Consider the following 26,543-nt stretch of genomic DNA (forward strand, 5'->3'; position numbering starts at 1 on the left):
GGGAACGCCTTCCTCGCCTGCGCGCGCGCGGCCCCGCCCTCTGTTTCCCCTTGACCTGACGTGCCGGGTGCGCACGCAAGAGTCCCTCTTATGGCGGGTGCAGGCCGAGGGGCCCTTGGTGGAATCGCTGATTTAGGGGAGGGCGGGGGCGTGGCTTCCCCACTGGGCGGGCGGCCACCTCGCGGTCCCTCCCCCATCGGCTGCTGTCTCCGCGCGCCAAAATCAAACCCGCCGATCCGCCGGCCGGAGAGTCTGGGACGGGAGAGAGTTCAGTCTGCAGGTCAAGGCGAGTTCCGGGGTGGCGTGAACCCCGGCGCGCGCACCTGCGGCCACCTCCAAGCCCTCCTTGCCTGAAGCGCTCGGGGCTCCCAACCGGAGAAGGCATGGCCACCCCACCCAAGAGGAGCTGCCCGTCTCCCGCAGCCAGCTCTGAGGGGACCCGCATCAAGAAAATTTCCATCGAAGGGAACATCGGTAAGGGGCCTCGTGAGATGTTGGTCCCAAAGCAGGGGTAGTCGCGGCTGCGGGGGGCTGAAGCGCCCCTTTGCCGCATCCCTACTATTCTTCCGGGGATACTTTTCCCAGTCTGGTCCTGCGCTTGGGGACGCGACCCCGAATCCTAAATTGACGCCGAAAGCACCCCACTCTGCTCTCCCCAGCTTCCCTCCCATGCCCCGAGGGTGGTCTCAGCCTCTGGGCGTCTGGCCGCGGGCCTAGGCCTCCGAGCCTTGTGAGACACGCTTGGAGTCCTTTTCAGCCTCTTCGTTGGGATAGTGCAAAGAGAATGGTTTTGTTCTGTTTGTTTTTAATGATGTGTCTGTATGTCAGTGCTTGAGGTGCAATTTACATAAGCTAAATGATCCTTTTTTTAGGTCTAGAGCTCTATGAGGTTTGACAAACATAATAATAATTTACCTCCACCAGAATCACAATTCAGAACATCTCCATCACTGCAAGAAGTTTCCCGGTACTTCTTTGTGGTCATCCCTCTCTCCATTTCTATCACCTGACAAGCACTGATGTGATTTCAATTCCTGACAGTTTTGCCTTTTTCAGAATGTCATGTAAAGGAAATCATAGTGTGTAGCCTTTTGTGTCTTCTCTAATTTAGCGAATGCTTTTAGATTTATTCATGCTACTTGTATCTGTGCGTTTGTGTGTGTGTGTGTGTGTGTTTTGTTTTGGTTAGTTCCTAGTATTCCATTGCATGGGTATACCACAGTTTATCTCTCCCACTTGTGGACATTTGGATTTTTTTCCAGTGTTTAGATTATGAATAAAGTTGCTGTAAACATTCAAGTACAAGGAAAGAGTCTTTAAATGATCTTGGCAACATGGATCACTCACTCCCCAGCCAACATCCAAGTGAACATTGGGTTATGATTCAAAGACCACTACTATTTCTGTTCTTAATCCAGATGTCATTTTACAAGATACGAGAGAACTTCCGATTCTTCTCTCTTTCTTACCTCCGGAAACCTATGCTTGATGCTTCCTGTTTTGATAGGATTCTTTTTTTTTTTTTTTGGTTCCAAGTTAGGTACTGGCCATTCATGCATACAACAATTTTTAAAAATTCTTACCATGTTCAAAGCACTTGTACTTTAACAAGGCAAGGTAGACAGGTGCTTTAGCAGCATTGCAAGCAATAAAAAAAAGCTGAATACAGCCTCAAGGAGGGCATTTTGTTTCTTTGCTCCAGTGTTGAGACAACAGTTGGAAAAGTCCATGTAACAGTCTCTCATTTCTTCTTAGCTAGGATACTTCTTTGAAGATGAATGTTTACTAGTGTGATTTTACACAGCTACTTATTGATACAGAATACCATATATAAAAACAGGAGGAAGTAGTTGAACAAAGCCATTCCAAAAGTAAATTTGAATGAACAACCTCTTACGTCTACACCACAATTCCTTCCCTTTCCTAAATCCAGCTAAGCAATGTGTGATACCTAGAAATTTACTTCCTTCCTAGCATCTTTTAATCTTCTCAGCACCTGAAATAATTTCCTAATTTGTCACCCCATCTCCAGTTTCTTTAAATTCTTCCAGAGTTTTCCTTCTGTATACAAATATGATTGTGTTAACCCCTGCTTAAATCTCTCACCTCCCTGATACTTAACACTGGAAGAAGTTGCAAACTCATGGCCTGCATTTACACAATATTGGCCTGCCCAAATTTGAAAAAAAATTTTTAATTAGTTACTGGCATTTACAGATGTTGAGATTTCCCATTAACATCTAGATTTTTGGCTTCTCTTGAAAAATCTGAAGATCTGGTAACACTGCATTTCTGTAAAACAACTGTTTGCTATTTGGATGGCATATGTCCCTCACCACTTAACAGTTTTTCCTGATACTGTGGCTTTGTCAGTTCCTATTTATTAATGCTCTTGTATTGTGGTTCATGTGCCTCTCTGCCATATTTGCTAGACCCAAGTAAGCTGTAAGTGGTAAAGAATCTGCCTGCCAGTGCAGGAGACTTGATTCAGTTTGAGGGTTGGGAAGATCCCCTGGAGGAGGAAATGGCTACCCACTCAAATTTTCTTCCTTTCCTCCATCTAACTCAGTGAGTGAATGAATGGTGAGCGTTTTACATGCTTCCATTCACCATTCTTCTAAATGCCTTGAGTTTCTGTGTTTACACTCTTCACGTGAAATCTGTGGTCCACCTTGTTTTTCCTATGATTAAACCTGATGATCATCTAGTTTATTCTTAAAAGATTTTCTGTCTGTTCTATGGTGATAATATGACTTTCATGTTTTGCTTCTCAACTATTCTGTGTGTTACTTTCTGATTGACCATCCCCTTTTTTTGGATCCAATTTATAAGGAAGAGGAAGCTTTGCTGCTGTTGCTTTTTTTAATAGATTTATCTATGTGTGTGTGCATTTGTCATATATATAGAAAGAGGGAAAACATGCTGACCAAAGATGACTAATATAATCGCATTTGGTGACTTCAGATAGGAAGGGTGTGGTGTCATTAAGAGTATTGCTACACTCTGTCAAATTCTTGGTCAAGAATCTCTTTACTGTTAAATTGAATGAATTTCCAGATAATTTTAAAATAGAGAATATATGTTTTGGTTACATCTGAACTGTTTTCTTTTTTTCCTCCTAGATATTTGAGAAACTAGTCAACGATCAGGGAGAAGTAAAGTACATACAACTCTTTTTTTTAAGGAGTTGGATAGAGTGCACAGGACTGTGAAAGGGAAACAGCAGAAACATGGCTATTGCTAGTAGGAAGTACTTTGCAAAAATATTTTTATAATTTCTGTTAGCCAGAGTGTCATATGATAATTAGGATCATACAGTAGTAATCATATTATTTCCCATCCTGAAACTCTGTGGATTGGATGCATCTTTATATTAATTTTTTGGTTTATTTGGTTGTTTCTAGATTGGTTTTAGATCAGAAAGACCCAAGTTTGTTTGTATGTTGAATGAATAGAGCCAATAGAGAGGAAAATTTTGAAAACGCTGGAGACTGGAATGACTGTCACTGTAGTGATAGTTTATCACAACAGTTTCTATGAAGAGGGTGTTATTATTACAGTCTCCATTATATTATGAGGAAACAGGCTCTTAGAGATTCAGTGACTTGGTCCCAAATTGCAAACTTAATTAAGTGGGAGAATACCCTTAACTACTTCCCACAAAGTTATTTCTAATTGTTTTTTCAAGGAAAGTAAATCTAGGTCTTGGATTTTTAAAATTCTGTTCCATGGCTTTGGTAAACTTAAAACATTAACAAACAGATGTGCTTATTAATACAGGTGGTCAGGGACTCTACCTTTTCATTAAAAAAAAAATCTGAGAGAGTTTAGAAAATTGAATGTTTGTTTTTCTTTTTTGTATTGTTTGCTATTATAAATTTTGTAAAAGCTGATGACTAGGCATTTTTGTTTCCTTCCTCAATTTCACTTTTCCTCTCACAACAGCTGCTGGGAAGTCAACATTTGTGAATATCCTTAAACAAGTCTGTGAGGACTGGGAAGTGGTGCCTGAACCTGTTGCCAGGTGGTGCAATGTTCAGAGTACTCAGGATGAATTTGAGGTATGAAAATAAACTTTATTTAATAAATAGAGAATTTTGGTTTAGACAAACAGTTATAACCTTGGGGTTTGTTTGTTTGTTTGTTTGTTTTTTCCTTTTCCAATAAAGCTTTTAAATATAGCTTTAAGTCTGTATCTTCATTTGGGCAGTCATTGTGTAGAAGTGTGTACACACACACACACACACACACACACACACACGGGCTTCCCTTGTGGCTTAGCTGGTAAAGAAGTGTGTACACACACACACACACACACACACGGGCTTCCCTTGTGGCTTAGCTGGTAAAGAATCCGCCTGCAGTACAGGAGACCTGGTTTCAATCCCTGGATTGGGAAGATCCCCTGGAGAAGGGAAAGGCTACTCACTCCAGTATTCTGGCCTGGAGAATTCCATGGACTATAGTCCATGGGATTGCAAAGAGCCAGACATGACTCATCGAGTTTCACTGATGTATATATGTCTAGACATTCATTGAACTATGTGCTTAAGATTATGCACTGCATTGCAGCTAAGTAGAATTTTTAAAGTTTTTAAAAAATTAAAACGTTTTAAAAAAATACAAATTCCTTGAGTGTCTTTTTACATTTTTGTTTATAAACAAGAAAAGCAAAAACAGCTACTCCATAGCTGAATTTTGTTAGTTTATATTTTAAGACTTTTATCTTTGACAGCCATTTATTTTTATACTTTCATTCTTGTCAGACTTTTACCTGGACACAAGTTTCAGTTTCCCAGCACTAGCCATCCTACACTGGAAATGAGGAAGAGGAAATAATGGTTACATTCCATTTTTTACAGAAAACTTTTTTTTATTGTATACATATATATGTGTGTGTGTATATATATATATATATGAAGAAGCATTGAGATCTGATTATTAAGATTTTCATTTCTGGAGAAATGAGAATTGAAACTGAAAGCAGCATAGCAGAAATGGAAAAATGGAAATGTGTGCTAGAAACTTACTTTGTTAGTTTGAGGAGGACAGAGATATTGAACAAAAAGTTTAGTTTAAAAGTGTAGCTGTTGTTATGAGAACTCTAGGAATAATAATTGAATGTTTAAAATGTAAATCATATATATAGGGAGGAATCACTAACCAAGATAACTGTGCAGACTTTGAGGATACTGGTTTTGTATAACTGAAAGTGTTTTCTCACATACCTGTTTACTAAGCATGGTTAGCAGCTCACTACATTGCAATTCATTGAATAATCCAGGACTAAATCTTGAAGGGACTTCCTTTCGATGTGGACTCCATGTTCTTAAGAAATGATATTTCATTCTGGTCCTTGAGGAAAGGCAGAATTAGCCTTAAGTAGAGTTTTAAGTGGGTAAATTTATTTGCTTCTTTCAGCATTTTTTTGGACGTACAATACAACTAATAGAAAAGTATGTGAAACCTATGTACGGTTTGAAGAACAGTTTGAAGGCTAACATCTTTGTAATCGTCATTCAGGTCAAGAAATAGACCATTACCTTCTTGTTCAAAAAGTCCCTGTTCTTCTCAGGTCACATTATCTCCTTCCCAAGGATAATAACTCCTAGGGGTAGTCACTCACATAAAATACCTCTCGTAATTCTTGTGATAATTTTTCTTCTTTCTAAAAAGAATTTAAAGTACATGAACATATCTCTAAGAAATACAATTAGTTTTGTCTGTTTTTTAATCTTATATAAAGACATCCATTTGCATTCCTTTTCTTCTTTTGCTTAATAAGTTTGTGAAATTTGTCTATATTTTTGCATGCAGCTATAGCTTGTTCATTTGCATTGCCATATGGTATTCAGTTGTATTCATATATTACTATTTGTCCATTCTATACCTTTGATTGTTTTTTGAGTGGTTCCTAGTTTCAGTTCAGTTCAGTTGCTGAGTCGTGTCTGACTCTTTGTAACCCCATGAATCACAGCACGCCAGGCCTCTCTGTCCATCACCAACTCCTGGAGTTCACCCAAACTCATGTCCATCGAGTTGGTGATGCCATCCAGCCATCTCATCCTCTGTTGTCCCCTTCTCCTCCTGCCCCCAATCCCTTCCAGCATCAGAGTCTTTTCCAATGAGTCAGCTCTTCACATCAGGTGGCCAAAGTATTGGAGTTCAGGTTCCTAGTGTAGTTGCTGTGAAAACAGCCATGTTATGAATATGGATCCTGGCGTACACATGCAAGAGTTTCTTTTGAAATAAGAAGTTAAATTACTGTGTGTTGGGTATGTGTATGATGCCTATTTTCTGAAGTGGTTTTACTGGTTTACATTCCCCACAGTGTACTCAAGCTGTCATTAGTCCATTCCTTTGCCAATATTTAGTGTTGTCCAGCTTCCTAAATTTTGTCATTCTGATGAACATTTAATATCTTTTATGTTTTTAATTTGTATTTCCCTGATTGCTAATGAAATTGTGCTCCTTTAATTAATGTATTTGCTATTTGGATTTCTTTTGTGAAGTCCCTTTTCAGATCCTTTTGCCCATTTTCTTTTGGATATTTGGTCTTCGCTCACTCTACATTTTTACCTCGTAAAGTATGTATTGTTGCCTCTTTGATAGTGCCCTACTCAAGGGTGCTTTTATTTAGGAGTGAGAGACCTGTGTTCTAAAAGTAATCTTTCTCCTTCTCATTTCTGGGGTCAACTGTCAGTGCAGTAATTCTCAGGGGTTAGGTAGAAACTAGCCAAATTAAACCAGTGTGAGAAATACAGAAAGCATTCTTTCATTGGGAGAATGTTAGACTAGATTGGATTAAGTGACCTTCATTGAAGTTCCGTTCCCTGATGGCTCAGACAGTAAAGAATCCGCCTGCAGTGCCGGGGACCCAGGTTTGATCCCTGGGTTGGGAACATCCCCTGGAGAAGGGAAAGGCAACCCACTCCAGTATTCTTGCCTGGAGACTTCCATGGACAGAGGAGCCTGGCGGGCTACAGTCCATGAGGTCACAAAGAGTTGGACACAACTGAGTGACTAACACTTCCACTTCTAATTTTAATATCATAGCTTCTAACTCATACTAAATACATGTAACTGGTTTGTTGGCATAGTAAATGTTTCTGCCTTTCAGCGTACCTTACTTGTTTTTCTGGAGGGGGGGCGGCTGTGCCTTGCAGCTTGCAGGATCTTAGTTCCCCAGCCAATTACCAAGAATTGAACCCATGCCCACAGCAATGGAAGTGCAGAGTCCTAAGCACCAGTGAATTCCCAGTATACCTTATGTTAACCAAACACACAGGAGCGTATACAAAAACCAAAATGTCGAAAATTTTGATTTGCAGACAGAAATGTAATTATTAGATTCATTGAAGTAGGTCAGTTCATTTTCTATGTAGGCCCAGTAGACAGAACTCTGGATCTCAGAGACTTGGGGTGCTTTTTCAAACAGCAAACAATCCTTTGAGAATTTTAATATGTGGGATGCCTCCTGGTTAATAGTGAGAACCCTAGTGAATCACTGTTAGTGTTAGGAGTGTATTGAACCCTTTAGTTGTGTTGGAGAGGAGAGGTTGAAAATTTTGCGTTAATGTACATGGGGAGACAATTTATAATAAGAAGGTTGTCTCTTAAGCTTAGAATCAGTGCTCGGGGAAATTAGTTATATTTATCTTAGTGACTGATATCATCAGACTATGATGCATTGATGCATCTGTCTCCATTCACATTGGTTTCATGGATCTGATATTCATGTTTATGGGCTGGAGCATTTTCTTCCTGTGAGCACAGTCAAAATTTCAAACTTTCTTTTTAACTGCCATGTAGACGATCCAACACAGTTAATGTTAACATAGGCCTTTTTAAATACATACTTTCATCAGTTTCCTGTAATCCAGTCATGTCTCTACTATGTTACAATTTGATTATCTACATTGGATTTTGGTGTACATTCTTGGAGGATAATGTTATTTTTGTGTGTGTGTACTTAAGGATATTATGTTGTTAATCCTGTGTATTTCTAGATGAAGTTTCAGACTGGAGGGTAGTATTTTGGGGATAAGATAGTGGAATATGAGGGTAGTAATGGGTGGATGTGTTCCCAGTATCTTATTTTTTCCTGCACCTCAAGAAATGGAGTTTCTGCCTTCATCCTGGGGCCCTTCTTTCCGAGACCCATCCCTGACTCTTCCTTGGGATTTTGATATGAACCACTGTCCAAATTGCAGCTTCCTTAGCATGCTGCCAGTGGTGAGAAGTAGACTGTCTTCAGACATGACTCTGGTAAGGCCAGTCCCCCTTTGGATGTTCTCCTTTTAATCACACTTCTGGGCAGTAGCTGTAGCCTGGGAAATGTTGGGTTATCAGTACCTCTGATCTCTTCCCCTAGACAGTAGTTTAATTTGCACCTGCATGTTTAGCTGGTTTTGTTTTTTCACCTGCCACCTAGTGGCTGAAGTGTTGCTATACTGCTGATGTGCTGCCACCAATTTTAGCAAAATAGAGTCAAAAAGTACCTAAAAAGATTATGTAACCTCCCCACCTTCCCCCTCCCGTGGTAAATTATCTTTAAATCATATGGCTCAGATGACTATCAGTCTTTGTGTTAAAGGTTTATTTCAAATAGCAGTGTGGTTTATTTGGTGATTTATGTTACTATTTAGGCCCCAAAGCTTTGACTGAGTTGCTTTCTTTTAGCTTATTTTTGAGATATACAGACTGTTAGGAAGATGTTTTTGCTGTTTTTCTTAGTGAGCTGAATTCTTTTGAGAGATCTTTGTTGTTTATTGTGAAATGCTATTTTACTTTCATCTAACACTTCTTACCACTGAGAAGTCACTGAAAAATGAGTAACTCTGAGAAAGAAAGGATAAAATATAGTTATCTGTGAAACAGTAGCATATTTTTTGATAAATCATTCTTGAAAATTAATTAAGAATGCTTAATAAAATACCACTCATACCCTTTGAAATCGCCTAACTTTTGTCAACCCTTTTATGATTATCTTGTCTAATAGACTCTGATTCTTTTGACCAAACTTAACTTGATTGAACTTGCAATGTCTCAAAGGTTAGACTAGAAGTAAAAGATAAATGATTTTGAATCTCTACTTGATAATTCTCATTTTTACTCATCTTGGCAATAATCTATGCTTTCTGTAAAGTCATGAAGTGTTCTGTCATGAAGTGAATTATAGATATAAATACAAAAACAGATTAAAGTTACCTGTAATCCACCACCCCATATGTAACTTTTATATAGTTGAGATGATGATTTATTATATCCAACTTTGACAGGTGAGTGGAGAATATGAAGTAATATGTGCTTATTGTTCAAAATTAAGATAATATCATGGACTACCAAGGAGGGAAGTAAAACTTTCTTAGATCTTACTTGAACCAACAATACATAATTTTTTACTTTGCTTTTCTTTCCTATAATGTTTATGTCAAAGGAAATTGAAAATGTTATTAAAAGTTTACTATAAATAATTTATAAAGTCAGCCTAATTTATTGTGTGCATGTACCATTATTTACTTAATTAAGTGCCTAATAAATAGAATGATAGCCTATTTCCTTAGCACTGTGATAACCATCTTTGTGGTTAAATCTGTGTTTTGGATTATTTCTTTAAGACAAATTTTCAAAAGTGTAATTAAGTTGGCCTGGGGATACAGAATTTTTAAAGTGAATGTAGCTAAACTGCTTTCTAGAGATGTTCTATTAGTTTTTATTTAATGTAGTTTGACCCTGAGGCATTCATATTTTTTATCTAAATACTTTTCGGAGGGAAAAAACAATAAAATTACACTCAGTTTGGTAAAGATGATACACAGTATTTTTTTGATAGAACTTCTAATATTTTATTCTTAATTGCATTCAGAAAACCGGCAGTTTCAAAACTTTCATGCATAAGATCAGAAGAAAATATTTTTGTATGGGCTCTTTGATTATCCTGAAGAACTAGAAAATGGTATCCTGGCTTACTGTTAATTTTCTAATTCAGTACCATGTTAAACTAAGAGCCAAAAAGTATCATCTTCAAAGCTGTAAATTTGTGTTACGGGTTTTTTATTTAGTTTTAATTTAAGCATCTGTATTTTTAGAACAACTAGCTGATTATTATTTTTTTGATTAGGTGATGAATCAAGATTGATCCTCTAAATTATTTTCATATAGCAGATTTTGGACTTGCTTTGGGCAAGAGAGATGACATTTATTAGAAATCCAAGTAAAAGAAGACCTGTAGTCTTTGTGTGATTTTTGTTTTTTTGTGGTAAAAAATATGTATAAATTTTACCATCTTAACGATTTTTAAACATACAGCTCCGTAGTAGTAGTAAGGATATTTACATTGCTATGGAACAGATCTCTAGAAATTTTCATCTTGCAGAACTAAAACTCTATATTCATTAAACAACTCTTCTTTGCCCCCTTCCCCCAGCTCCTGGTAACCACCATTCTACTTTCTGTCTCTATGAATCTGATTACTTTAGAGACCTTGTATAAGTGAATCATGCAGTATTTGCCATTTTGTGACTGGCTTATTTCACCTAGCATATTGTCCTCATGTCTCTTCAGAAAAGCCTTCAAACTTCTGTTCACTATCTGTTTTGTAACAAACCTACTTAATTTTGCATTTATACCCTATTTTATCTCACTATTATTCACAGTGCCTAGCAAATTGATCCTGTTTTTCAAATGAACCAAGTTCACTTTTTTTTTTTTCTAAGTTCACTTCTGATAGATTTTATTAAATATATCAGATAAATTTAAGGTAACACTTGCTGCTGTGTTATTGTTATTCAGTCACTAAGTCGTGTCCGACTCTTTGTGACCCCATGGAGTGAAGCATCAGGCTTCCTGTCCTTCATTGTCTCCCAGAGTTTGCTCAGACTCATGTCCATTGAGTCGGTGATGCCTTCCAACTATCTCATCCTCTGTGGCCTGCTTCTCCTCCTGCCTTCAGTCTTCCCCAGCGTCAGAGTCTTTTCCAGTGAGTTGGCTCTTTGCATCAGCAGGCCAAAGTATTGGTGCTTCAGCTTCAGCATCAGTCTTTCCAATGAGTATTCAGGGTTGATTTTCTTTAGGACTGACTGGTTTGATCTCCTTGCTGTCCAAGGGACTTTACAGAGTCTTCTCCAGCATCACAATTCGAAAGCATCGATTCTTCGGCACTCAGACTTCTTTATGGTCCAGTCCCACATCCATGCATGACTACTAGAAAGATGATATTGAGTGAATGGCATACTGTGCTGTGACTCAGAGACCCATGAGTGTGGCTCATCTAACCTCTCAGACAGTACTTCAACCTTTAGTGTTCATTAGAGTCACCTGGAGGACTTGGTAAAGCGAAAATTTGGGCCTCATCCCCAGTTTCTGGAAGTCTTTTGTCTCCAGCTGATGAATAAACAGTCGTCACCTTTGAGAGGTTTTTATGGGCCTTGCCTGGACATGATATACATTGCTTCTGCCCTGTTTGCACTGAGTGGAACTGAGTCTCAAGCCTACAGTTAATTACAAGGAAGACTGGGGAATAAAGCCTAGCTGTGTGTCCAGGAGGAAAACAGCCTGGTTTTATGGAACATGTAGTAGTTTCTGCCACCACAGTTTCCAAATAGAAGTACCTTAAATTTATTTGTTATTGTAACTTAAACTCAAATGTGCCGTGTTTAGTTAAATTACGTGGAAGTTGTTGAAGTTTATTTTAAAGTTAACGGTTATTTTAGGAAATTCCCTGGTGGTGAAGCCTTTAGGACTAGGCTTCCATTGCAGGGGAATCCCGGTCAGGGAGCTAAGATCCCACAAGCCATGTGATGTGGTGAAAAACAAAACAAAATAAAGTTAATGGTTATTTTGGTAACAGATATTTGTGCACTGAAGATAATTTGAAATAGGCTAGACAGTGATAAAGACAAAAAAATTGTCATGGTTAGTTTTATTTATAAAAATAACTCACATGTATTTTCACTAGTGAATTTTTATTTATGCCTTTGGTGAATTCTCTCTTGTTTAACTATGTAAAGCTATCCATGTCTGAGATAAAATTATTAAAATACAAAATACCAGCACCAGGTAAATTACCCAGATAGTATCTGAATATCTCCCTTCAAGAAATCAAATGTAAGTATTGTTTATAGATAAGGATATAGGCTGTCCTGGTGGCTTAGAGGTAAAGATTCTGCCCGCAATGCAGGAGACCTGGGTTTGATCCCTGGGTCGGGAAGATCCCCTGGAGAAGGTAATGGCAACACACTCCAGTATTCTTGCCTAGAAAATTCCATGGACAGAGGAGCCTGGCAGGCTACAGCCCATGTGGTTGCAAAGAGTAGGACACGACTGAGCATCGAACACTTTGTTTATAGATGTAACTTCAATATGTAATAGCAGAGCAATGTTTTGGAAAAAATATGGCTTTAGAATAAGTCTTAGGCTTGAATCCTAGTTTTGCTGCTTACTAGATTTATTGATATTAATCAGTTATTCAACCTTTTTGAACCCTGTTTCTTAAACCTATAAAATAGTGTCAGTAATGACTGTTTCATAGAGTTGAGATAATGTATACTTTTTATATAGTCTCTGGTATAAAATAGGTAATAAATGATAGGTATTATTGTAATTATCATTAAAATTGAAGTGTATTTTCTTATAAAGGGATATTTTGAGTAATGAACTTATTAGTTCTTCAACAGATGGTCTCTATTTTCAAATTTAACAAAATAAAAAAATAAACTTTTAGGAAAACTTAGATATGCCCTTTGTGTTCACATTTCTAAGCATATTCTTTCTAAAAAATATGCCATGAAAGCCAAGATAATGCAACCAGGAATAGAGCAGACTAAATCAAGAGTTAAATTTTGTGTTTTGAATTAACATTTGTACTGCAGAGAATTTCATAATACATGAATACCACTACTATTCTGCCCCCTTTTTTAGTATCAAATACATCTAATCCTTTAACGAAGTGAAAAACCTGTTTAACCTGTATTTTTTATTATTTGAAAATTAATAATTTAACATTTGTATATTTAATATTTAAGTATATCTTTCAGATGTAATTCACATAATATTGTTAGTTTCATATGCTCAATATGTAGTGATTCAACATTTGTATACATTGTGAGATGATCATCGTAAGTCTAGTTACCATCTGTTACCATACAAAGTTAACACCCTGTCATTTCCTTTATTCTCCTTTCTCTATTCCTTTCATCCCCATGACTTATTTATTTTATAACTGAAATGTGCACCTCTTGATCCTTTTTCCCAATTCAACCCCTACCCACTACCTCCCTTTCACCTATCTGTCCTCTGTATCTGTGAGTCTGGGTTTTTGTTTGTTTGATTCCTCCTGTAAATGAAATCATATGGTATTTGTTTTTGTCTGACTGGTTTCACTTAGCATAATACCCTTAAGGTCCATTAATGTTACAAATGGCAAGATTTTGTTTTCTGTCATGGCCAAGTTGTAGTCCACTATATGCATATACTATATCTTTATCCGTTCTTCCATCGACAGACACTTAGGTTGTTCCATGTTTTGGTTATTGTAAATAATGCTGCAACAAGCATAGGGTACATGTATCTTTTCATATTGGTGTTTTTGTGCCTGATACTTATTTATTTATTCTGGATATTTCATGTGTGTTAATGGCAGCTTGTGTTTAGCTAACTTCTCTCATAAATCCACCAGCAGTGTTCATAAAGTTGTCTCTGTTACTGAGCCATGCTTACCAGGGAAGGAAAATAAAATATACACTAGTGTCCTCTTTATTTTATTTTATTTTTTTTTTTAGTGTCCTCTTTATAAAACCAACTAAACAAAAGTTTTGGTTGAGTTGATAAACTTCATTTAGCTGGAAACATTCACTTGTATGAAAGATTTTCTCCCTGGAGGATGGTGAATTAGACAATCCGTTTATAACTAAATTAACAAAAGTCCTTGAAACTCTAATAAAATTACATTTATTTTTTAAGCAGTTTGAGAAGGCAGCTGTTACACCTTTATTTCAGTTCATCATCTGCTCAGTATTTCTAAATAGACCTATTGTTGACTGTTGGCCTCTTGCCATTTTATGCTTTTCTTTTCCTTCCAATTTTGAGAAGTTTCACTTAATTATGTGGTTTGTGGTATGAAATGTAAATTCTGCCTCAGAGCAGCACGTGTTTGTGTGGTTTTTAGTTCTTAACTGAAACTTTAAGATCCGTTGTAGTATTTACATTTCTGAATTTTTTTTTTTTTCCTCCCTCAGAGGAAAAACACCTACTTTGAGCATGAACTTTCAGAAAGTGTTCAGGGGCATTTATTTGAACTAAGATTGAGAATAGGAATTAAGCAGTCATATTTTATTCTTTAAAAGTTAGTAAACAAGTTTTAAGGATGTACAGCTTTGGGGAGAACCTTTATATAGCTTGATATAGAAAAGGCTGATGAACCCTGGGTCCTCAGTTTTGTTTTTTCTTTTTTAGTCTGACAACTCTAATATCAAAAGTTTTCTAATATATTGTTACCATGCAACCTATTTTGATCGATTTTAATCTATTTTAATAGATTTAATCTATTTAATAGAGCTATCACTCTGAGGAAGAAATTTCAGTGGCTTCTTTCTGTTTACCCCCCTTTGTTTTGATTTGTAAGCCTGAAATGTTAGCATTTGCTGACTTTGACCTGTAGTAGTGAAATGGCAATGGATAGATGCTCAAAATTACTTTCTATATCTTTTGCAAATTAGAGATTCATTTAGTGTACCATTTAGGGTGTATATTGTCACCCTGCTTATTTAACTTATATGCGAAGTACATCATGAGAAATGCTGGGCTGGAGGAAGTACAAACTGAAATCAAGATTGCTGGGAGAAATATAAATAACCTCAGATATGCAGATGACACCACCGTTATGGCAGAAAGTGAAGAATTAAAGGGCCTCTTGATGGAAGTGAAAGAGGAGAATGAAAAAGTTGACTTAAAGCTCAACATTCAGAAAACTAAGATCATGGCATCCGGTCCCATCACTTCATGGCAAATAGATGGGGAAACAGTGCAAACAGTGGCTGACTTTATTTTAGGGGGCTCCAAAATCACTGCAGATGGTGGCTGCAGCCATGAAATTAAAAGATGCATACTCCTTGGAAGGAAAGTTATGACCAACCTAAACAGCATATTAAAAAGCAGAGACATCACTTTGTCAACAAAGGTCCGTCTAGTCAAGGCTATGGTTTTTCCCGTGGTCATGTATGGATGTGAGAATTGGACTGTGAAGAAAGCTGAGCGCCAAAGAATTGATGCTTTTGAACTGTGGTGTTGGAGAAGACTCTTGAGAGTCCCTTGGACTGCAAGGAGATCCAACCAGTCCATCTTAAAGGAGATCAGTCCTGGGTGTTCATTGGAAGGGCTAATGTTGAAGCTGAAACTCCAGTACTCTGGCCACCTGGTGTGAAGAGCTGACTCATTTGAAAAGACCCTGATGCTGGGAAGGATTGAAGGCAGAGGAGAAGGGGACGACAGAGGATGAGATGGTTGGATGGCATCACCAACTCAATGGGCATGGGTTTGGGTGGACTCCGGAAGTTGGTGATGGACAGGGAGGCCTGGTGTGCTGCAGTTCATGGGGTTGCAAAGAGCTGGACATGACTGAGTGACTGAACTGAACTGAACTAGGGTGCAAGCCTCTTTTAAAAAAAAAAAAATTAACGGATTAAATCAGATCTTCCCTAGCGAAACTACTTTAATTCAGACTATATAAAAATCTAATAACAAGAAATTGGCCATATAGAGTAGTCAAGTGGATGCTGTGGTTGAAGAGAGATTAGCAAATAGATACTGCGTAGGTATCACAGGAGTTTTTCAGTGTGAAAGGAATACTGGAAGGGACCTAAGATGACCTTGCCTGTTTAATTACTTAAACACATAGTACTCTGTCCAGAGGAGGTGCTAGGCTAGAAATCTGAACAAATCTGTGAAACATGTTACTAGTAAACTTTTGTGATGTTTTGTAAGAACAATAAGTGATTTCACTGTTTCCAGAGGCAGGTGTTAATATCATTGTTTTGATTTGCATTTTTCCAAATTAGCCACTTTGAGCATATTTTCATGTGACTATTACCCATCTGTATATCTTCTTTGTAAGAATGTATATTCAGGTCTTCTACCCATTTTTTGATTGGATTGTTTGTTTGTTTTTTATTTATCCAACTATTTTTTTAACTTAAAAATAGTAAAATAGCCCTATTGATCATTACTTTGCTTTTTGTCTCTTTTTTCAAATTCAAAATAGGAACTGACAACATCTCAGAAAAGTGGCGGGAATGTTCTTCAGATGATGTATGAGAAACCTGAACGATGGTCTTTTACCTTCCAGTCATATGCCTGCCTCAGTCGAATACGAGCTCAGCTTGCCGCTCTCAATGGAAAACTCAAAGATGCAGAGAAACCAGTATTATTTTTTGAACGATCTGTGTATAGTGACAGGTATATAAAAATGACCTTACTTGTCAATTTGGAATCTTGGCTTAGAACTGGACTTTTTCCCCTGTTTCCTGGGGATAAAGGAACAACAGACTCAGAGTAATAGAGATTTGAGATGGAAAATGACATTTAATACCTTCAGCAGTTTGATATTAATGGCATTAGGGAAGTTCTAGAATAATTTCTGGGCTTCCCTGGTAACTTAGTGGTAAAGAATCTGCCTGCCAGTGCAGGAAACATGAGTTCAATCTTTGGGTTAGGACAATCCCCTGGAGAAGGGAATGACAACCCAGTCCTGTATTCTTGCCTGGGAAATCCCATGGACAGGGGAATCTGGCAGACTGTGGTCCATGGGGTTGCAAAGAGTTGGAAATGACTTATTGACTAAACAGCAACAACAACAGAATAATTTCTAGCTGCCATGGAAACTGGTGGGGTGTGGTGGCCATCTCGTCTCTTTCACATTTGCAGAGTTTTTATTTCTTCCAATCCTCTTAACATTCTTATCAGCTCTGGTTAAATCTGGATCCCTATTCTAGACTTGCATCTGGAACTAGGAGGTCATATATCTCTGAGGGGGGCTTAGAATTAACCCACTCCTGTACTCTTGCCTGGCAAATCCCATGGACGGAGGAGCCTGGTAGGCTGCAGTCCATGGGGTTGCTAGGAGTCAGACACGACTGAGCGACTTCACTTTCACTTTTCACTTTCATGCATTGGAGAAGGAAATGGCAAGCCACTCCAGTGTTCTTGCCTGGAGAATCCCAGGGATGGGGGAGCCTGGTGGGCTGCCATCTATGGGGTCACACGGAGTTGGACACGACTGAATCGACTTAGCAGCATCAGAATTACCCTGCTTATTATGTAAGGATTCTTTTACTAGAGTTAGCTCAGAACTGAGGTTCTCAAACTTTGGGACCCCTTCTCGTTCTTAATAATTATTAAGGAGCCCAAAAAGCTTAGTGTCCTATTGATATTTATGTTATTAGAAATTAAAATTGAGAAATACAGAAACATTTATTAATGTATTTTAAATTAGTAATAGTAAATCCATTACATATGAACATGAAAAAGATACTTGTGAAATTAGATTTTTCAAAAAAAAATTGAGAAAAGCAGCATGCAAATCTCTTTAGTGTCTAACTTGAAGTCAGATGGATTCTCATTTGTGCTTCTGTTTTTAAGCTATTTAAGCTTTTGGTTGAAGTACAGTATATAAAGTAATTTGGCCTCTCACAGAACCCCTGGAAGGGTCTTGGGGACTACCAGGGGTTCTCACACCACACTTTTGGGAACCACTGGCAAGAACATACGTTCTATAGTTCAAAATACTCTGTGTTTTGTTTTTTTTTTTTCTCTTGCTAACCAAGGCATTATTTGCTGTAGGATTTAGGAGAATGTTTCATGTCCATTTAGTAGATCAATTTTGTCTCTGTGCTTTTTGGAAAGAATTTGTGTTGATACAGATTCTCTTGCAGGTATATTTTTGCATCTAATTTGTATGAATCTGACTGCATGAATGAAACAGAGTGGACCATTTATCAAGACTGGCATGACTGGATGAATAACCAGTTTGGCCAAAGCCTTGAACTGGATGGAATCATTTATCTTAGAGCCACTCCAGAGGTGAGACAATAAAAATTTGTTGGATCCATTATAGATTTATTAATAGAAATCCTCAGGTGTGTAGAGAAGGCAATTCAGTTTAGAATTGCCCCACCTCCAGAAAACTACAAGACCACATTTTCTCCTCAGTTCTCTTTTTTTTTTTTTTCTTTTTTTTCTCAGTTCTAATCATTATTCTTCCTGACTTTTTCAGGGCCTCTTATCTATTACAGCTACATTAAGAACTTTGCTCAAGCAACTCCTGGAATATAGGTTTCATGAGTTGGGACTTTGGATATTTTAATTACTGTTGAATTTCCAGGGCCTAGAACTGGGTCTGGGTACATAGTAGGAGCTTAGTAAATATTTACTGCATAAGTGGCAAAGTTGATGAAGATCCATGTCAAGAATCCTTTATGATTGTGGCTTGGAATGGGTAGATAGAAGTGACTGTAGTTGAGAGGAGACTTAGAGGACCCTTGCCCTTTTGAGTTAAGGGAGCTCACTCGAAAACATGCCTTTTGTGATAGATTATAAAGAGCTATTCTTACTTACTTATGAAATTATGTAATGAATTCAGAAAGACCCAGTAGATAGATGCCTTTCATAAAACCAACCTAAATAAAAGCTTACATTGGTTAAGAAACTTCTGGTTTTAGTGCTTGCATGCCTGCTTTTTCTGTTTTTTATTCCTCTTTCTTTCCCTGAGTCACAAAGTAGGCTCTGGATGTAAATGTCATGACTTCTCGTCTGAAAGAATACTGTATTGCTATTGAAGCTGAATTTTCAAAGAAACTAAACTAGGTTTCTGATAACAAGGGATGATTTTGTTCCTCTTTTAGTATCAAGTAAGCCACGACTGAGCGATTTCACTTTCACTTTTCACTTTCATGCATTGGAGAAGGAGATGGCAACCCACTCCAGTGTTCTTGCCTGGAGAATCCCAGGGATGGGGGAGCCGGGTGGGCTTCCGACTACGGGGTCGCACAGAGTCGGACACGACTGAAGTGACTTAGCAGCAGCAGCAGCAGCAAGCCAGAATTTAACCATACCAATTTCGAAATTCACTTTTATTTTTGAGAATAATTTTTGTTTTTAATTTATGAAAATAGTAAATACAAATATAGAAGAAAAAACATAAAGAATCATAATAGTTTCGTTCTGCTAGAAACATTCATAGTATACATCTAACACAAGTCTAACACAAAACTTTATTTCATCAGTATTGTTTATGATATCTTTTGGTTAGAGGACCATTTACTTATTTGAAAAGAGAGGATTTATAATAGACTTTGAAGCACATTTTGTATGCCAAAGTTAAAAATTTTTTTTTAATTTTATTGAAGTATAGTTGATTTATAGTGTTGTGTTTAATTTTTGCCATATAGCAAAGTGGCTCAGTTATACAGATATATACACTTTTTCATATTTTTTTCCATCATGGTTTATCACAGGTGCATATTTTTGTTTTTTAACCAAACTTATTTTATACTTTATATTTCAAGTATGGATACCAAAAGTTTATAGAAGTATTTGATTTATTTTTGAGAGTAATTCTTGGTTTAGAACCACCAAATGGGTGAAAAACCCAAGGAGGGAAAGATGAACTACTCCGTTTTCTAGGAAAAACAGAGATTTTAGCTAGCATAAATAAAGAGACACTAAAGAAGAAAAGTTTAATGGCAGCTGACAAGAAACTTATTTAAATGTTTCTTGCCCCACCACTCCTCCTACCCCTTTCTTATTGCTTTTGCTTTTAGAAATGCTTGAATAGAATATATTTACGGGGAAGAAATGAAGAACAAGGCATTCCTCTTGAATACTTGGAGAAACTTCACTATAAGCATGAAAGCTGGCTCCTGCATAGAACACTAAAGTAAGATTTCCTTATTTACTATTGATTTTAAATTTATTTATCAAATTTTAATCCAAAACATGTACAATTTTTTAATTTTCAGTCATTTATATTAGTACTGTAGGATCTCTTAGAATTAAGTGTGAATTTTGACTCTTTGTGGAGAAGGCAATGGCACCCCACTCCAGTACTCTTGCCTGGAAAATCCCATGGACAGAGGAGCCTGGTGCGCTGCAGTCCAGGGGGTCGCTAAGAGTCGGACACGACTGAGCGACTTCACTTTCACTTTCACTTTTGACTCTCTGTATTGCAATGAGATCCTAATTTCTTGAAGTTTTTATAGCTAATCTCCTCCGGTTGTATTTACAGCATAGTATATGGAGTTCACATTAAGGAATAAAGTAAGAGATACATCTGTATGTATTATTTAGGTACAAGCATACCTTGTTGTGTGCTTCCGTGGTGGCTCAAACAGTAAAGAATCTGCCTGCAATGCAGGTGACCTGGGTTCAGTCTCTTGGTTGGGAAGATCCCCTGGAGAAGGAAATGGCTACCCACTCCAGTATTCTTGCCTGGTGATTTACATGGACAGAGGAGCCTGGTGGGATAGAGTCCCTGGGGTTGCAAAGAGTTGGACACACCTGAGCAAATAACACACACACTCACACACTCATACCTTGTTCTGTAGCACTTCGCTTTATTGTGTGTCACAGATATTACATTTCTTACAAATGGAAGGTTTCTGACAACCCTGTGTCAAGCAAGTCTGTTGGCACCATTTTTCCAACAGCGTTTGCTAATGTTGTGTCTCTATGTCACACTTTGTAAATTCTTGAAATATTTCAAACCCTCCAATAGCAAAAAGATTGTGACTCACTAAAGCATCAGATGATAGCAATTTTTAACAATAAAGTATGTTTATTTACATTTTTTTAGACATAATGATATTGCACATTTGCTGTACTGCAATATAGTGAAAATGTAACTTTTGTAACCATGGGGAAACCAAAAAAATATGTGTGACTTGCTTTATTGTGGTATTTGCTTTGTTGTGATATTCATTTAATTGTAGTTATCTGGAACCATACCTGCAGTATCTCTGAGTTATGCTTATACTCTCTTTCAGATAGAATCTAAGATATTTCAGATTTGTTTCTTAGATCACTGTACTTTATCATTAGTCAAATCTTAGTTCAAATCCATCTCACTTATTGGTTTGCAACCTTAGACAATCTCTGAGCCCCAGAATGGTCTCCCTGATCTTTAGTTTTCTCATTTTTAAACATCCCTACTTTCTGGTGTGATTTTGGTTTTTGAGGAGAATTACATTTCACAAACTAAGATCATGGCATCCAGTCCCATCACTTCATGGCAAATAGATGGGGAAACAGTGGCTGACTTTATTTTTCTGGGCTCCAAAATCACTGCAGATGGTGATTGCAACCATGAAATTAAAAGACACTTACTCCTTGGAAGGAAAGTTATGACCAATCTAGATAGCATATTAAAAAGCAGAGACATCACTTTGTCAACAAAGGTCTGTCTAGTCAAGGCTGTGGTTTTTCCAGTGGTCAGGTATGGATGTGAGAGTTGGACTATAAAGAAAGCTGAGTTGCCAAAGAATTGATCCTTTTGAACTGTGGTGTTGGAGAAGATTCTTGAGAGTCCCTTGGATTGCAAGGAGATCCAACTAGTCCATCCTAAAGGAGATCAGTCCTGGGTGTTTACTGGAAGGACTGATGTTGAAGCTGAAATTCCAATACTTTGGCCACCTGATGTGAAGAGCTGACTCATTTGAAAAGACCCTGATGATAGGAAAGATTGAGGGCAGGAGGGGAAGAGAACGACAGAGGATGAGATTGGTCGTATAGCATTACTGACTCAATGGCCATGAGTTTGGGTAAACTCCAGGAGTTGGTGATGGACAGGGAGGCCTGGCGTGCTGCGGTTCATGGGGTTGCAAAGAGTTGGACATGACTGAGCAACTTAACTGACATTTCACAGTGCCTGGCTTTATACATTTTATATCTGAGATTTTTAGATAATGCATAGTAAATTTAGGTGAGAAAGAAGGCATTGCCAGATGAAGTACTTGCAGGATAATTTTAATGTAAAACAATGGATAACATTTTGATTTTCAAATGAAGATATAAGAATATGTTTTTAGTGTTTCTCTTTTATTTATTGCTTTTTCTAAATATTTTATTCATCTCTTTTTGAACAGAACCAACTTTGATTATCTACAAGAAGTGCCTATCTTAACACTGGATGTTAATGAAGACTTTAAAGACAAACATGACAGTCTAATTGAAAAGGTAGATTTATGTTGAATACAGTGATTATAAAGAATGTTGTTTTGTCTTGTCTAAAGTGTTCTAACTTCTGAGAAAATTATCTTCTAATGAAAGATGACAGAGTTAATTAAGAGACAGTTAAGAGCTTTAGAGGGATTTAGCCTATTTAGATTTTCATCTTAACTTTAACTTCTAGATTTGTAGCCTTAAATAAAATAAGACCTTCTTTATCCTTTTGTTTCTTTGTCTGTATTTTAGGAGTAACATTAACAAAAGTTCTTGCTTACTCCCCTCTAAAATTATAGGATATGGATCTCATCTATTTTTATATTATCTGGAGTCTTGTTATTAAAGATTTATAGTTTATAGTTTTGTTTGGTGCCTTGTCTGTGACTTAGCATTGCCTAATCATTGAGTCATTATCTTAGTCAGAGTTAATCTTCCATATATTTAGAGTTGACTATATTCTGTTAAGTAAGTGGTGCTTATATTGATAAAGGGACTGGAAGAGAACATATCGATGAATACTTGAGAGAGACTAGTAATGGGATTTGTATAATAAATATCCCTATAGTGAAGTCGCCGCTCAGTTGTGTCCGACTCTTTGCGACCCCGTGGACTGTAGCTCCTCGGTCCATGGGATTTTCCAGGCAAGAGTAAACCCGGGTTTCTCACATTGAAGGCAGACACTTTACTGTCTGAGCCACCAGGGAAGCTATCCATGTTAATTAACTTAATGATCTAAGATCTAAAGAAAAAGCTCCCCTTTTTTTGTTGTTTGTTTAGTTTTGAGAGAAATTTTATTTTTTTTTTCCTGTCATAAAATGTCTGCTGTTTAGTATAATAGGTGTTTAACATTTATAAAGTATATCAAGAATTTTGAAAAATCTCAGCATTATATATTACTATAGCACATAGTTGTTTTTCCCGTGGTGTTTCCTGGTGACTCAGTGGTAAAGAGTCTGCCTGCAATGCATGAGACCTGGGTTCAATCCCTGGGTCAGGAAGATCCCCTGGAGAAGGGTATGGAGACCCACTCTAGTATTCTTGCCTGGAGAATTACGTGGACAGAGGAGCCTGGAGGGCTACAGTCTATGCAGTCCCAAAGAGTCAGGCACAACTGAGCGACTAATACTTTGATTTTCAAAGAAGAGCATATCTGGAAAATTTAAGTGACCTCTTCACTAATTTAGTTTAAGGACTTCTTTTGTGGCTTAGCTGGTAAAGAATCTGCCTGCAATGCATGAGACCTGGGTTTAATCCCTGGCTGGGGAATATCCCCTGAAGAAGGGAATGGCTACCCACTCCAATAATCTGGCCTGGAGAATTCCAAGGACTGTATAGTCCATGGGGTGGCAAAAAGTCAGACACAACTGAACAACTTTCACTTTCACTAATTTAATGATGTTAAAAATATAGGATAGAATTCACTTGTGATACTGTTAAAATAAATAAAATTAAGTCAACCATTGCAGTACTAAAAGCCAACCATTATTTTAGCTATATGAATCTATAAAGTCACTTTTTCATTTTAGCTAGCACTTCATAGTTTTGATTAATGATCATCATCTCATAGTATTATTTATTTTTACTTTAGTAGTGTTAGAGTTTGGCAACTTTTTTCATGTATTTTTGCAAGGCAATAATCTTTTGTCTATTCATTAGAATTACTGTATAGTCTAAAATATAGAGAGAGCAATATCTTGTATTGTGACATTGGTCACTTGGTTAGGTTCATTCACTACTTACATGACCTTTCATCACATTTTAATATTTATAGTCTGTATGGTTCACATTTGTGCTTCAGAAAAATTGTAAATCTATTACATAGATTACATACACAATCAAGACCTTTAGAGTTGTTTAAACCATTGCAATTACTCATGTTATCAGTGCTAAAGCTGCACATGTCAGGGTCTGTGGTATTATAAAGAGAAAATTAGTGTTATGAGTTATAGAACTGTATCAATCTGAGATGTAAATTTAATAACTTCTGTAATGACTTTTGGATCATTCATCTTTTATTACTCAAGTATTTGTTAATATTTCTTTTGAAAGTAAATGCTGTAGCTTTGTGATAGAGTTTACTTATACAGTTGAGGTCTTCAACTGTTCTATACTTCTAATTGAAAATGAATATTAGATATCTGAAATTAGCCAAGGAATTACATTAATATTTTTTTCCTTCCCTCAGGTAAAAGACTTTTTGAGCACTTTGTGATCTTGCGGATGACTACACGCAACCAAATGATTCCACCTTCTTCAGCTTTGTGTATCTGCAGGGGTCCATTTTCATATGTCTCTCGTCTAAACCCAAGTTTTTAACTACTTTTATTCCCCCCCCCAAAAAAAAATTTTTTAATGAATCCTGTACAAAAGTTTATTACTAGCTTTTTTTTTTTTTTTCTCTTTTGTGGGTTTAAAGAAACAAGGACATATAAGTATCCCTTACAAGGATTCTGGCATTAGGTGGTTCCAGAATCGTTACAGTAGTTAAGCTACATCATAAAGGATCCAGCCTCCTTTTGTCTTTCCTATATTATCCTCCTCAGCTGTTTGACTTTTTTTTTTTCCTGGTGCTTCTCATCTCAATGACCAGTTTCTTAGCTGGAAACTTTAATGTCACATAAATGGTAGTATGTCCTGTGTAAGTAAATTAGTGTATCTATTAAAAATTGAAAAGTGGAATTTAAGAAATCCATCAAAAAAGGATTATGAGGTTTCATTGGAAATACTTTTGATCAGGTGCTTTCCCTTCCACCTTAATAGATGTGGAAGTTAAGATTGGGTTTAATATTTAATCACTTCACTGATATTTATTAAGGTGTCTATAACACATTTGTAGAGTAGTAGGTTAGACTTTGTTCCCAGTTTGACATAACTTACAAGTCATTTAGTCTTTTTCCTGCCTTTGTTTCTACATGTGTGGTATGAGTGAGGCTTTATCTTTTGCATGGAATTTTAGAGGATTAAAGAGGAAATGTTGCTACACTTAAAATGATAACTGAAGATTATTACATTGAGTATAAAGATTGAATTTAGTTGTAACTTCAAATAACTGCCTGCTTTTTTCCGTCACAGACCATTCTTTTAGAATGGAGTATTACTATTCTAGTTAAAGAGTTGGCTTAAATTCTGATTGTCTTTAAATCATTTGAGGTGGAATTACAGTTTTCCTTAAATTTCTTACCATTTTTATAGGTAAAACATTAGTGGGACACAGTGAGGGATACATTTTTCCATTATAGTTTTTACTGATGCTGTACTGGAAATGAATAGTTTTTCTTTACCTTTATACTTGGTGAGAAGCATAAAAGGAAACTGAAAACAAGGTAGATTATCTTCTTAGCAGTAAAGACTGCTTAGTTAGTCACAGCTCTTATTTCCTGCCACTGTTCTACTTTCCCTGCTGTCTGGATTAATAGGCAACCTGCTATTTTAAAGTTTTATTTAAAAGTGAAAAGAAGTCACACATTTCTACTTTGAGAACATCATCACTCTTCACTTCATAGTTTTGCTGCTCTGTCGGATTATATCTTAAGTATTTTTTTCCTCTCCTTTTAGAGAAATTACTGATAAAAATGATCTTGCTTTATGTTATATATCTTGAAAGCATTATCATGTTTTGTGGATTAGAAATTACACATATTAATAAAGAGGGCAGGGTACAGAATAGTTGTAATTTTTAAAAATCTGCATGGATTTATTTTAGGTCTATATATATAGGTTTAGATCTGTATGTATAGATTTTTTTCAGCTTTGTTTAAGATGTGCAGTGTGTTTTATTTGTATTTAACCTTTCTACTTGACATTTTAGAAAAACTCTGATTTTTTAAAATGAGAGGAAAGTTACTTTGAAACTATCATTTTCCTTTTTAAAATATCTTGTGTTTAGTTTCTTGATATTCAAAGATAATAATTTAGTGAATTAAATAGTTTAGATGCACTGATCTTTGAATGAGAGACTTGTTTCAGACCTATAGTTGCCATAAATATTTGTCTCATGATATTGTATGAATTTGTTTTTGTTTGATATGAATGAATTTATTAAATTAAATATTTGCTTAATAAATAAATATAAATCTCTTGAATTCTAATGAGCTACACTCATTGAAATGATTGCATCTTTCTTAGAATTAAAATTTATTCTACTTTTGAAGAAAATTATGAATATAAAAAGGTTGACAGTGGTTTATGTAAATTAACATTGATTTTAAATGGAGACATGTTTCAGAGATGTTCCATGACCTTTAAAAATGATTAGCTTAATGACTTTTTAAATCTGTAAAATTGAAAAGAAGCTTAAAAAATTACTATTTGTCATGACTCAAAAGCTGTAC

At 36.6% G+C, this 26,543-nt stretch overlaps 1 protein-coding gene across 1 annotated transcript; it reads left to right on the forward strand.

Moving 5' to 3' along the window:
* The first annotated feature begins 70 nt into the window (after nucleotides 1-70).
* Nucleotides 71-26,273, forward strand: DCK (deoxycytidine kinase). Its single transcript, XM_005897055.3, has 7 exons — nucleotides 71-474; nucleotides 3,946-4,061; nucleotides 16,259-16,452; nucleotides 17,928-18,075; nucleotides 19,815-19,930; nucleotides 22,134-22,224; nucleotides 24,398-26,273. The coding sequence occupies exons 1-7, from the start codon at nucleotides 384-386 to the stop codon at nucleotides 24,422-24,424; spliced, it is 783 nt and encodes a 260-aa protein (XP_005897117.1). The 5' UTR covers nucleotides 71-383; the 3' UTR covers nucleotides 24,425-26,273.
* Nucleotides 26,274-26,543: the final 270 nt, after the last annotated feature.

The sequence above is a fragment of the Bos mutus genome, chromosome 6, assembly GCF_027580195.1.
Source record: "Bos mutus isolate GX-2022 chromosome 6, NWIPB_WYAK_1.1, whole genome shotgun sequence".
Taxonomy (NCBI): Eukaryota; Metazoa; Chordata; class Mammalia; order Artiodactyla; family Bovidae; genus Bos; species Bos mutus.

Excerpts from the sequence above, each read along its gene's own strand:
- DCK (XM_005897055.3), top strand. The coding sequence starts at position 384 with ATGGCCACCCCACCCAAGAGGAGCTGCCCGTCTCCCGCAGCCAGCTCT. Across the intron at positions 4,062-16,258 it reads GTACTCAGGATGAATTTGAG|GAACTGACAACATCTCAGAA; the intron begins GTATGAAAATAA and ends AATTCAAAATAG. Across the intron at positions 19,931-22,133 it reads CTCCTGCATAGAACACTAAA|AACCAACTTTGATTATCTAC; the intron begins GTAAGATTTCCT and ends CTTTTTGAACAG.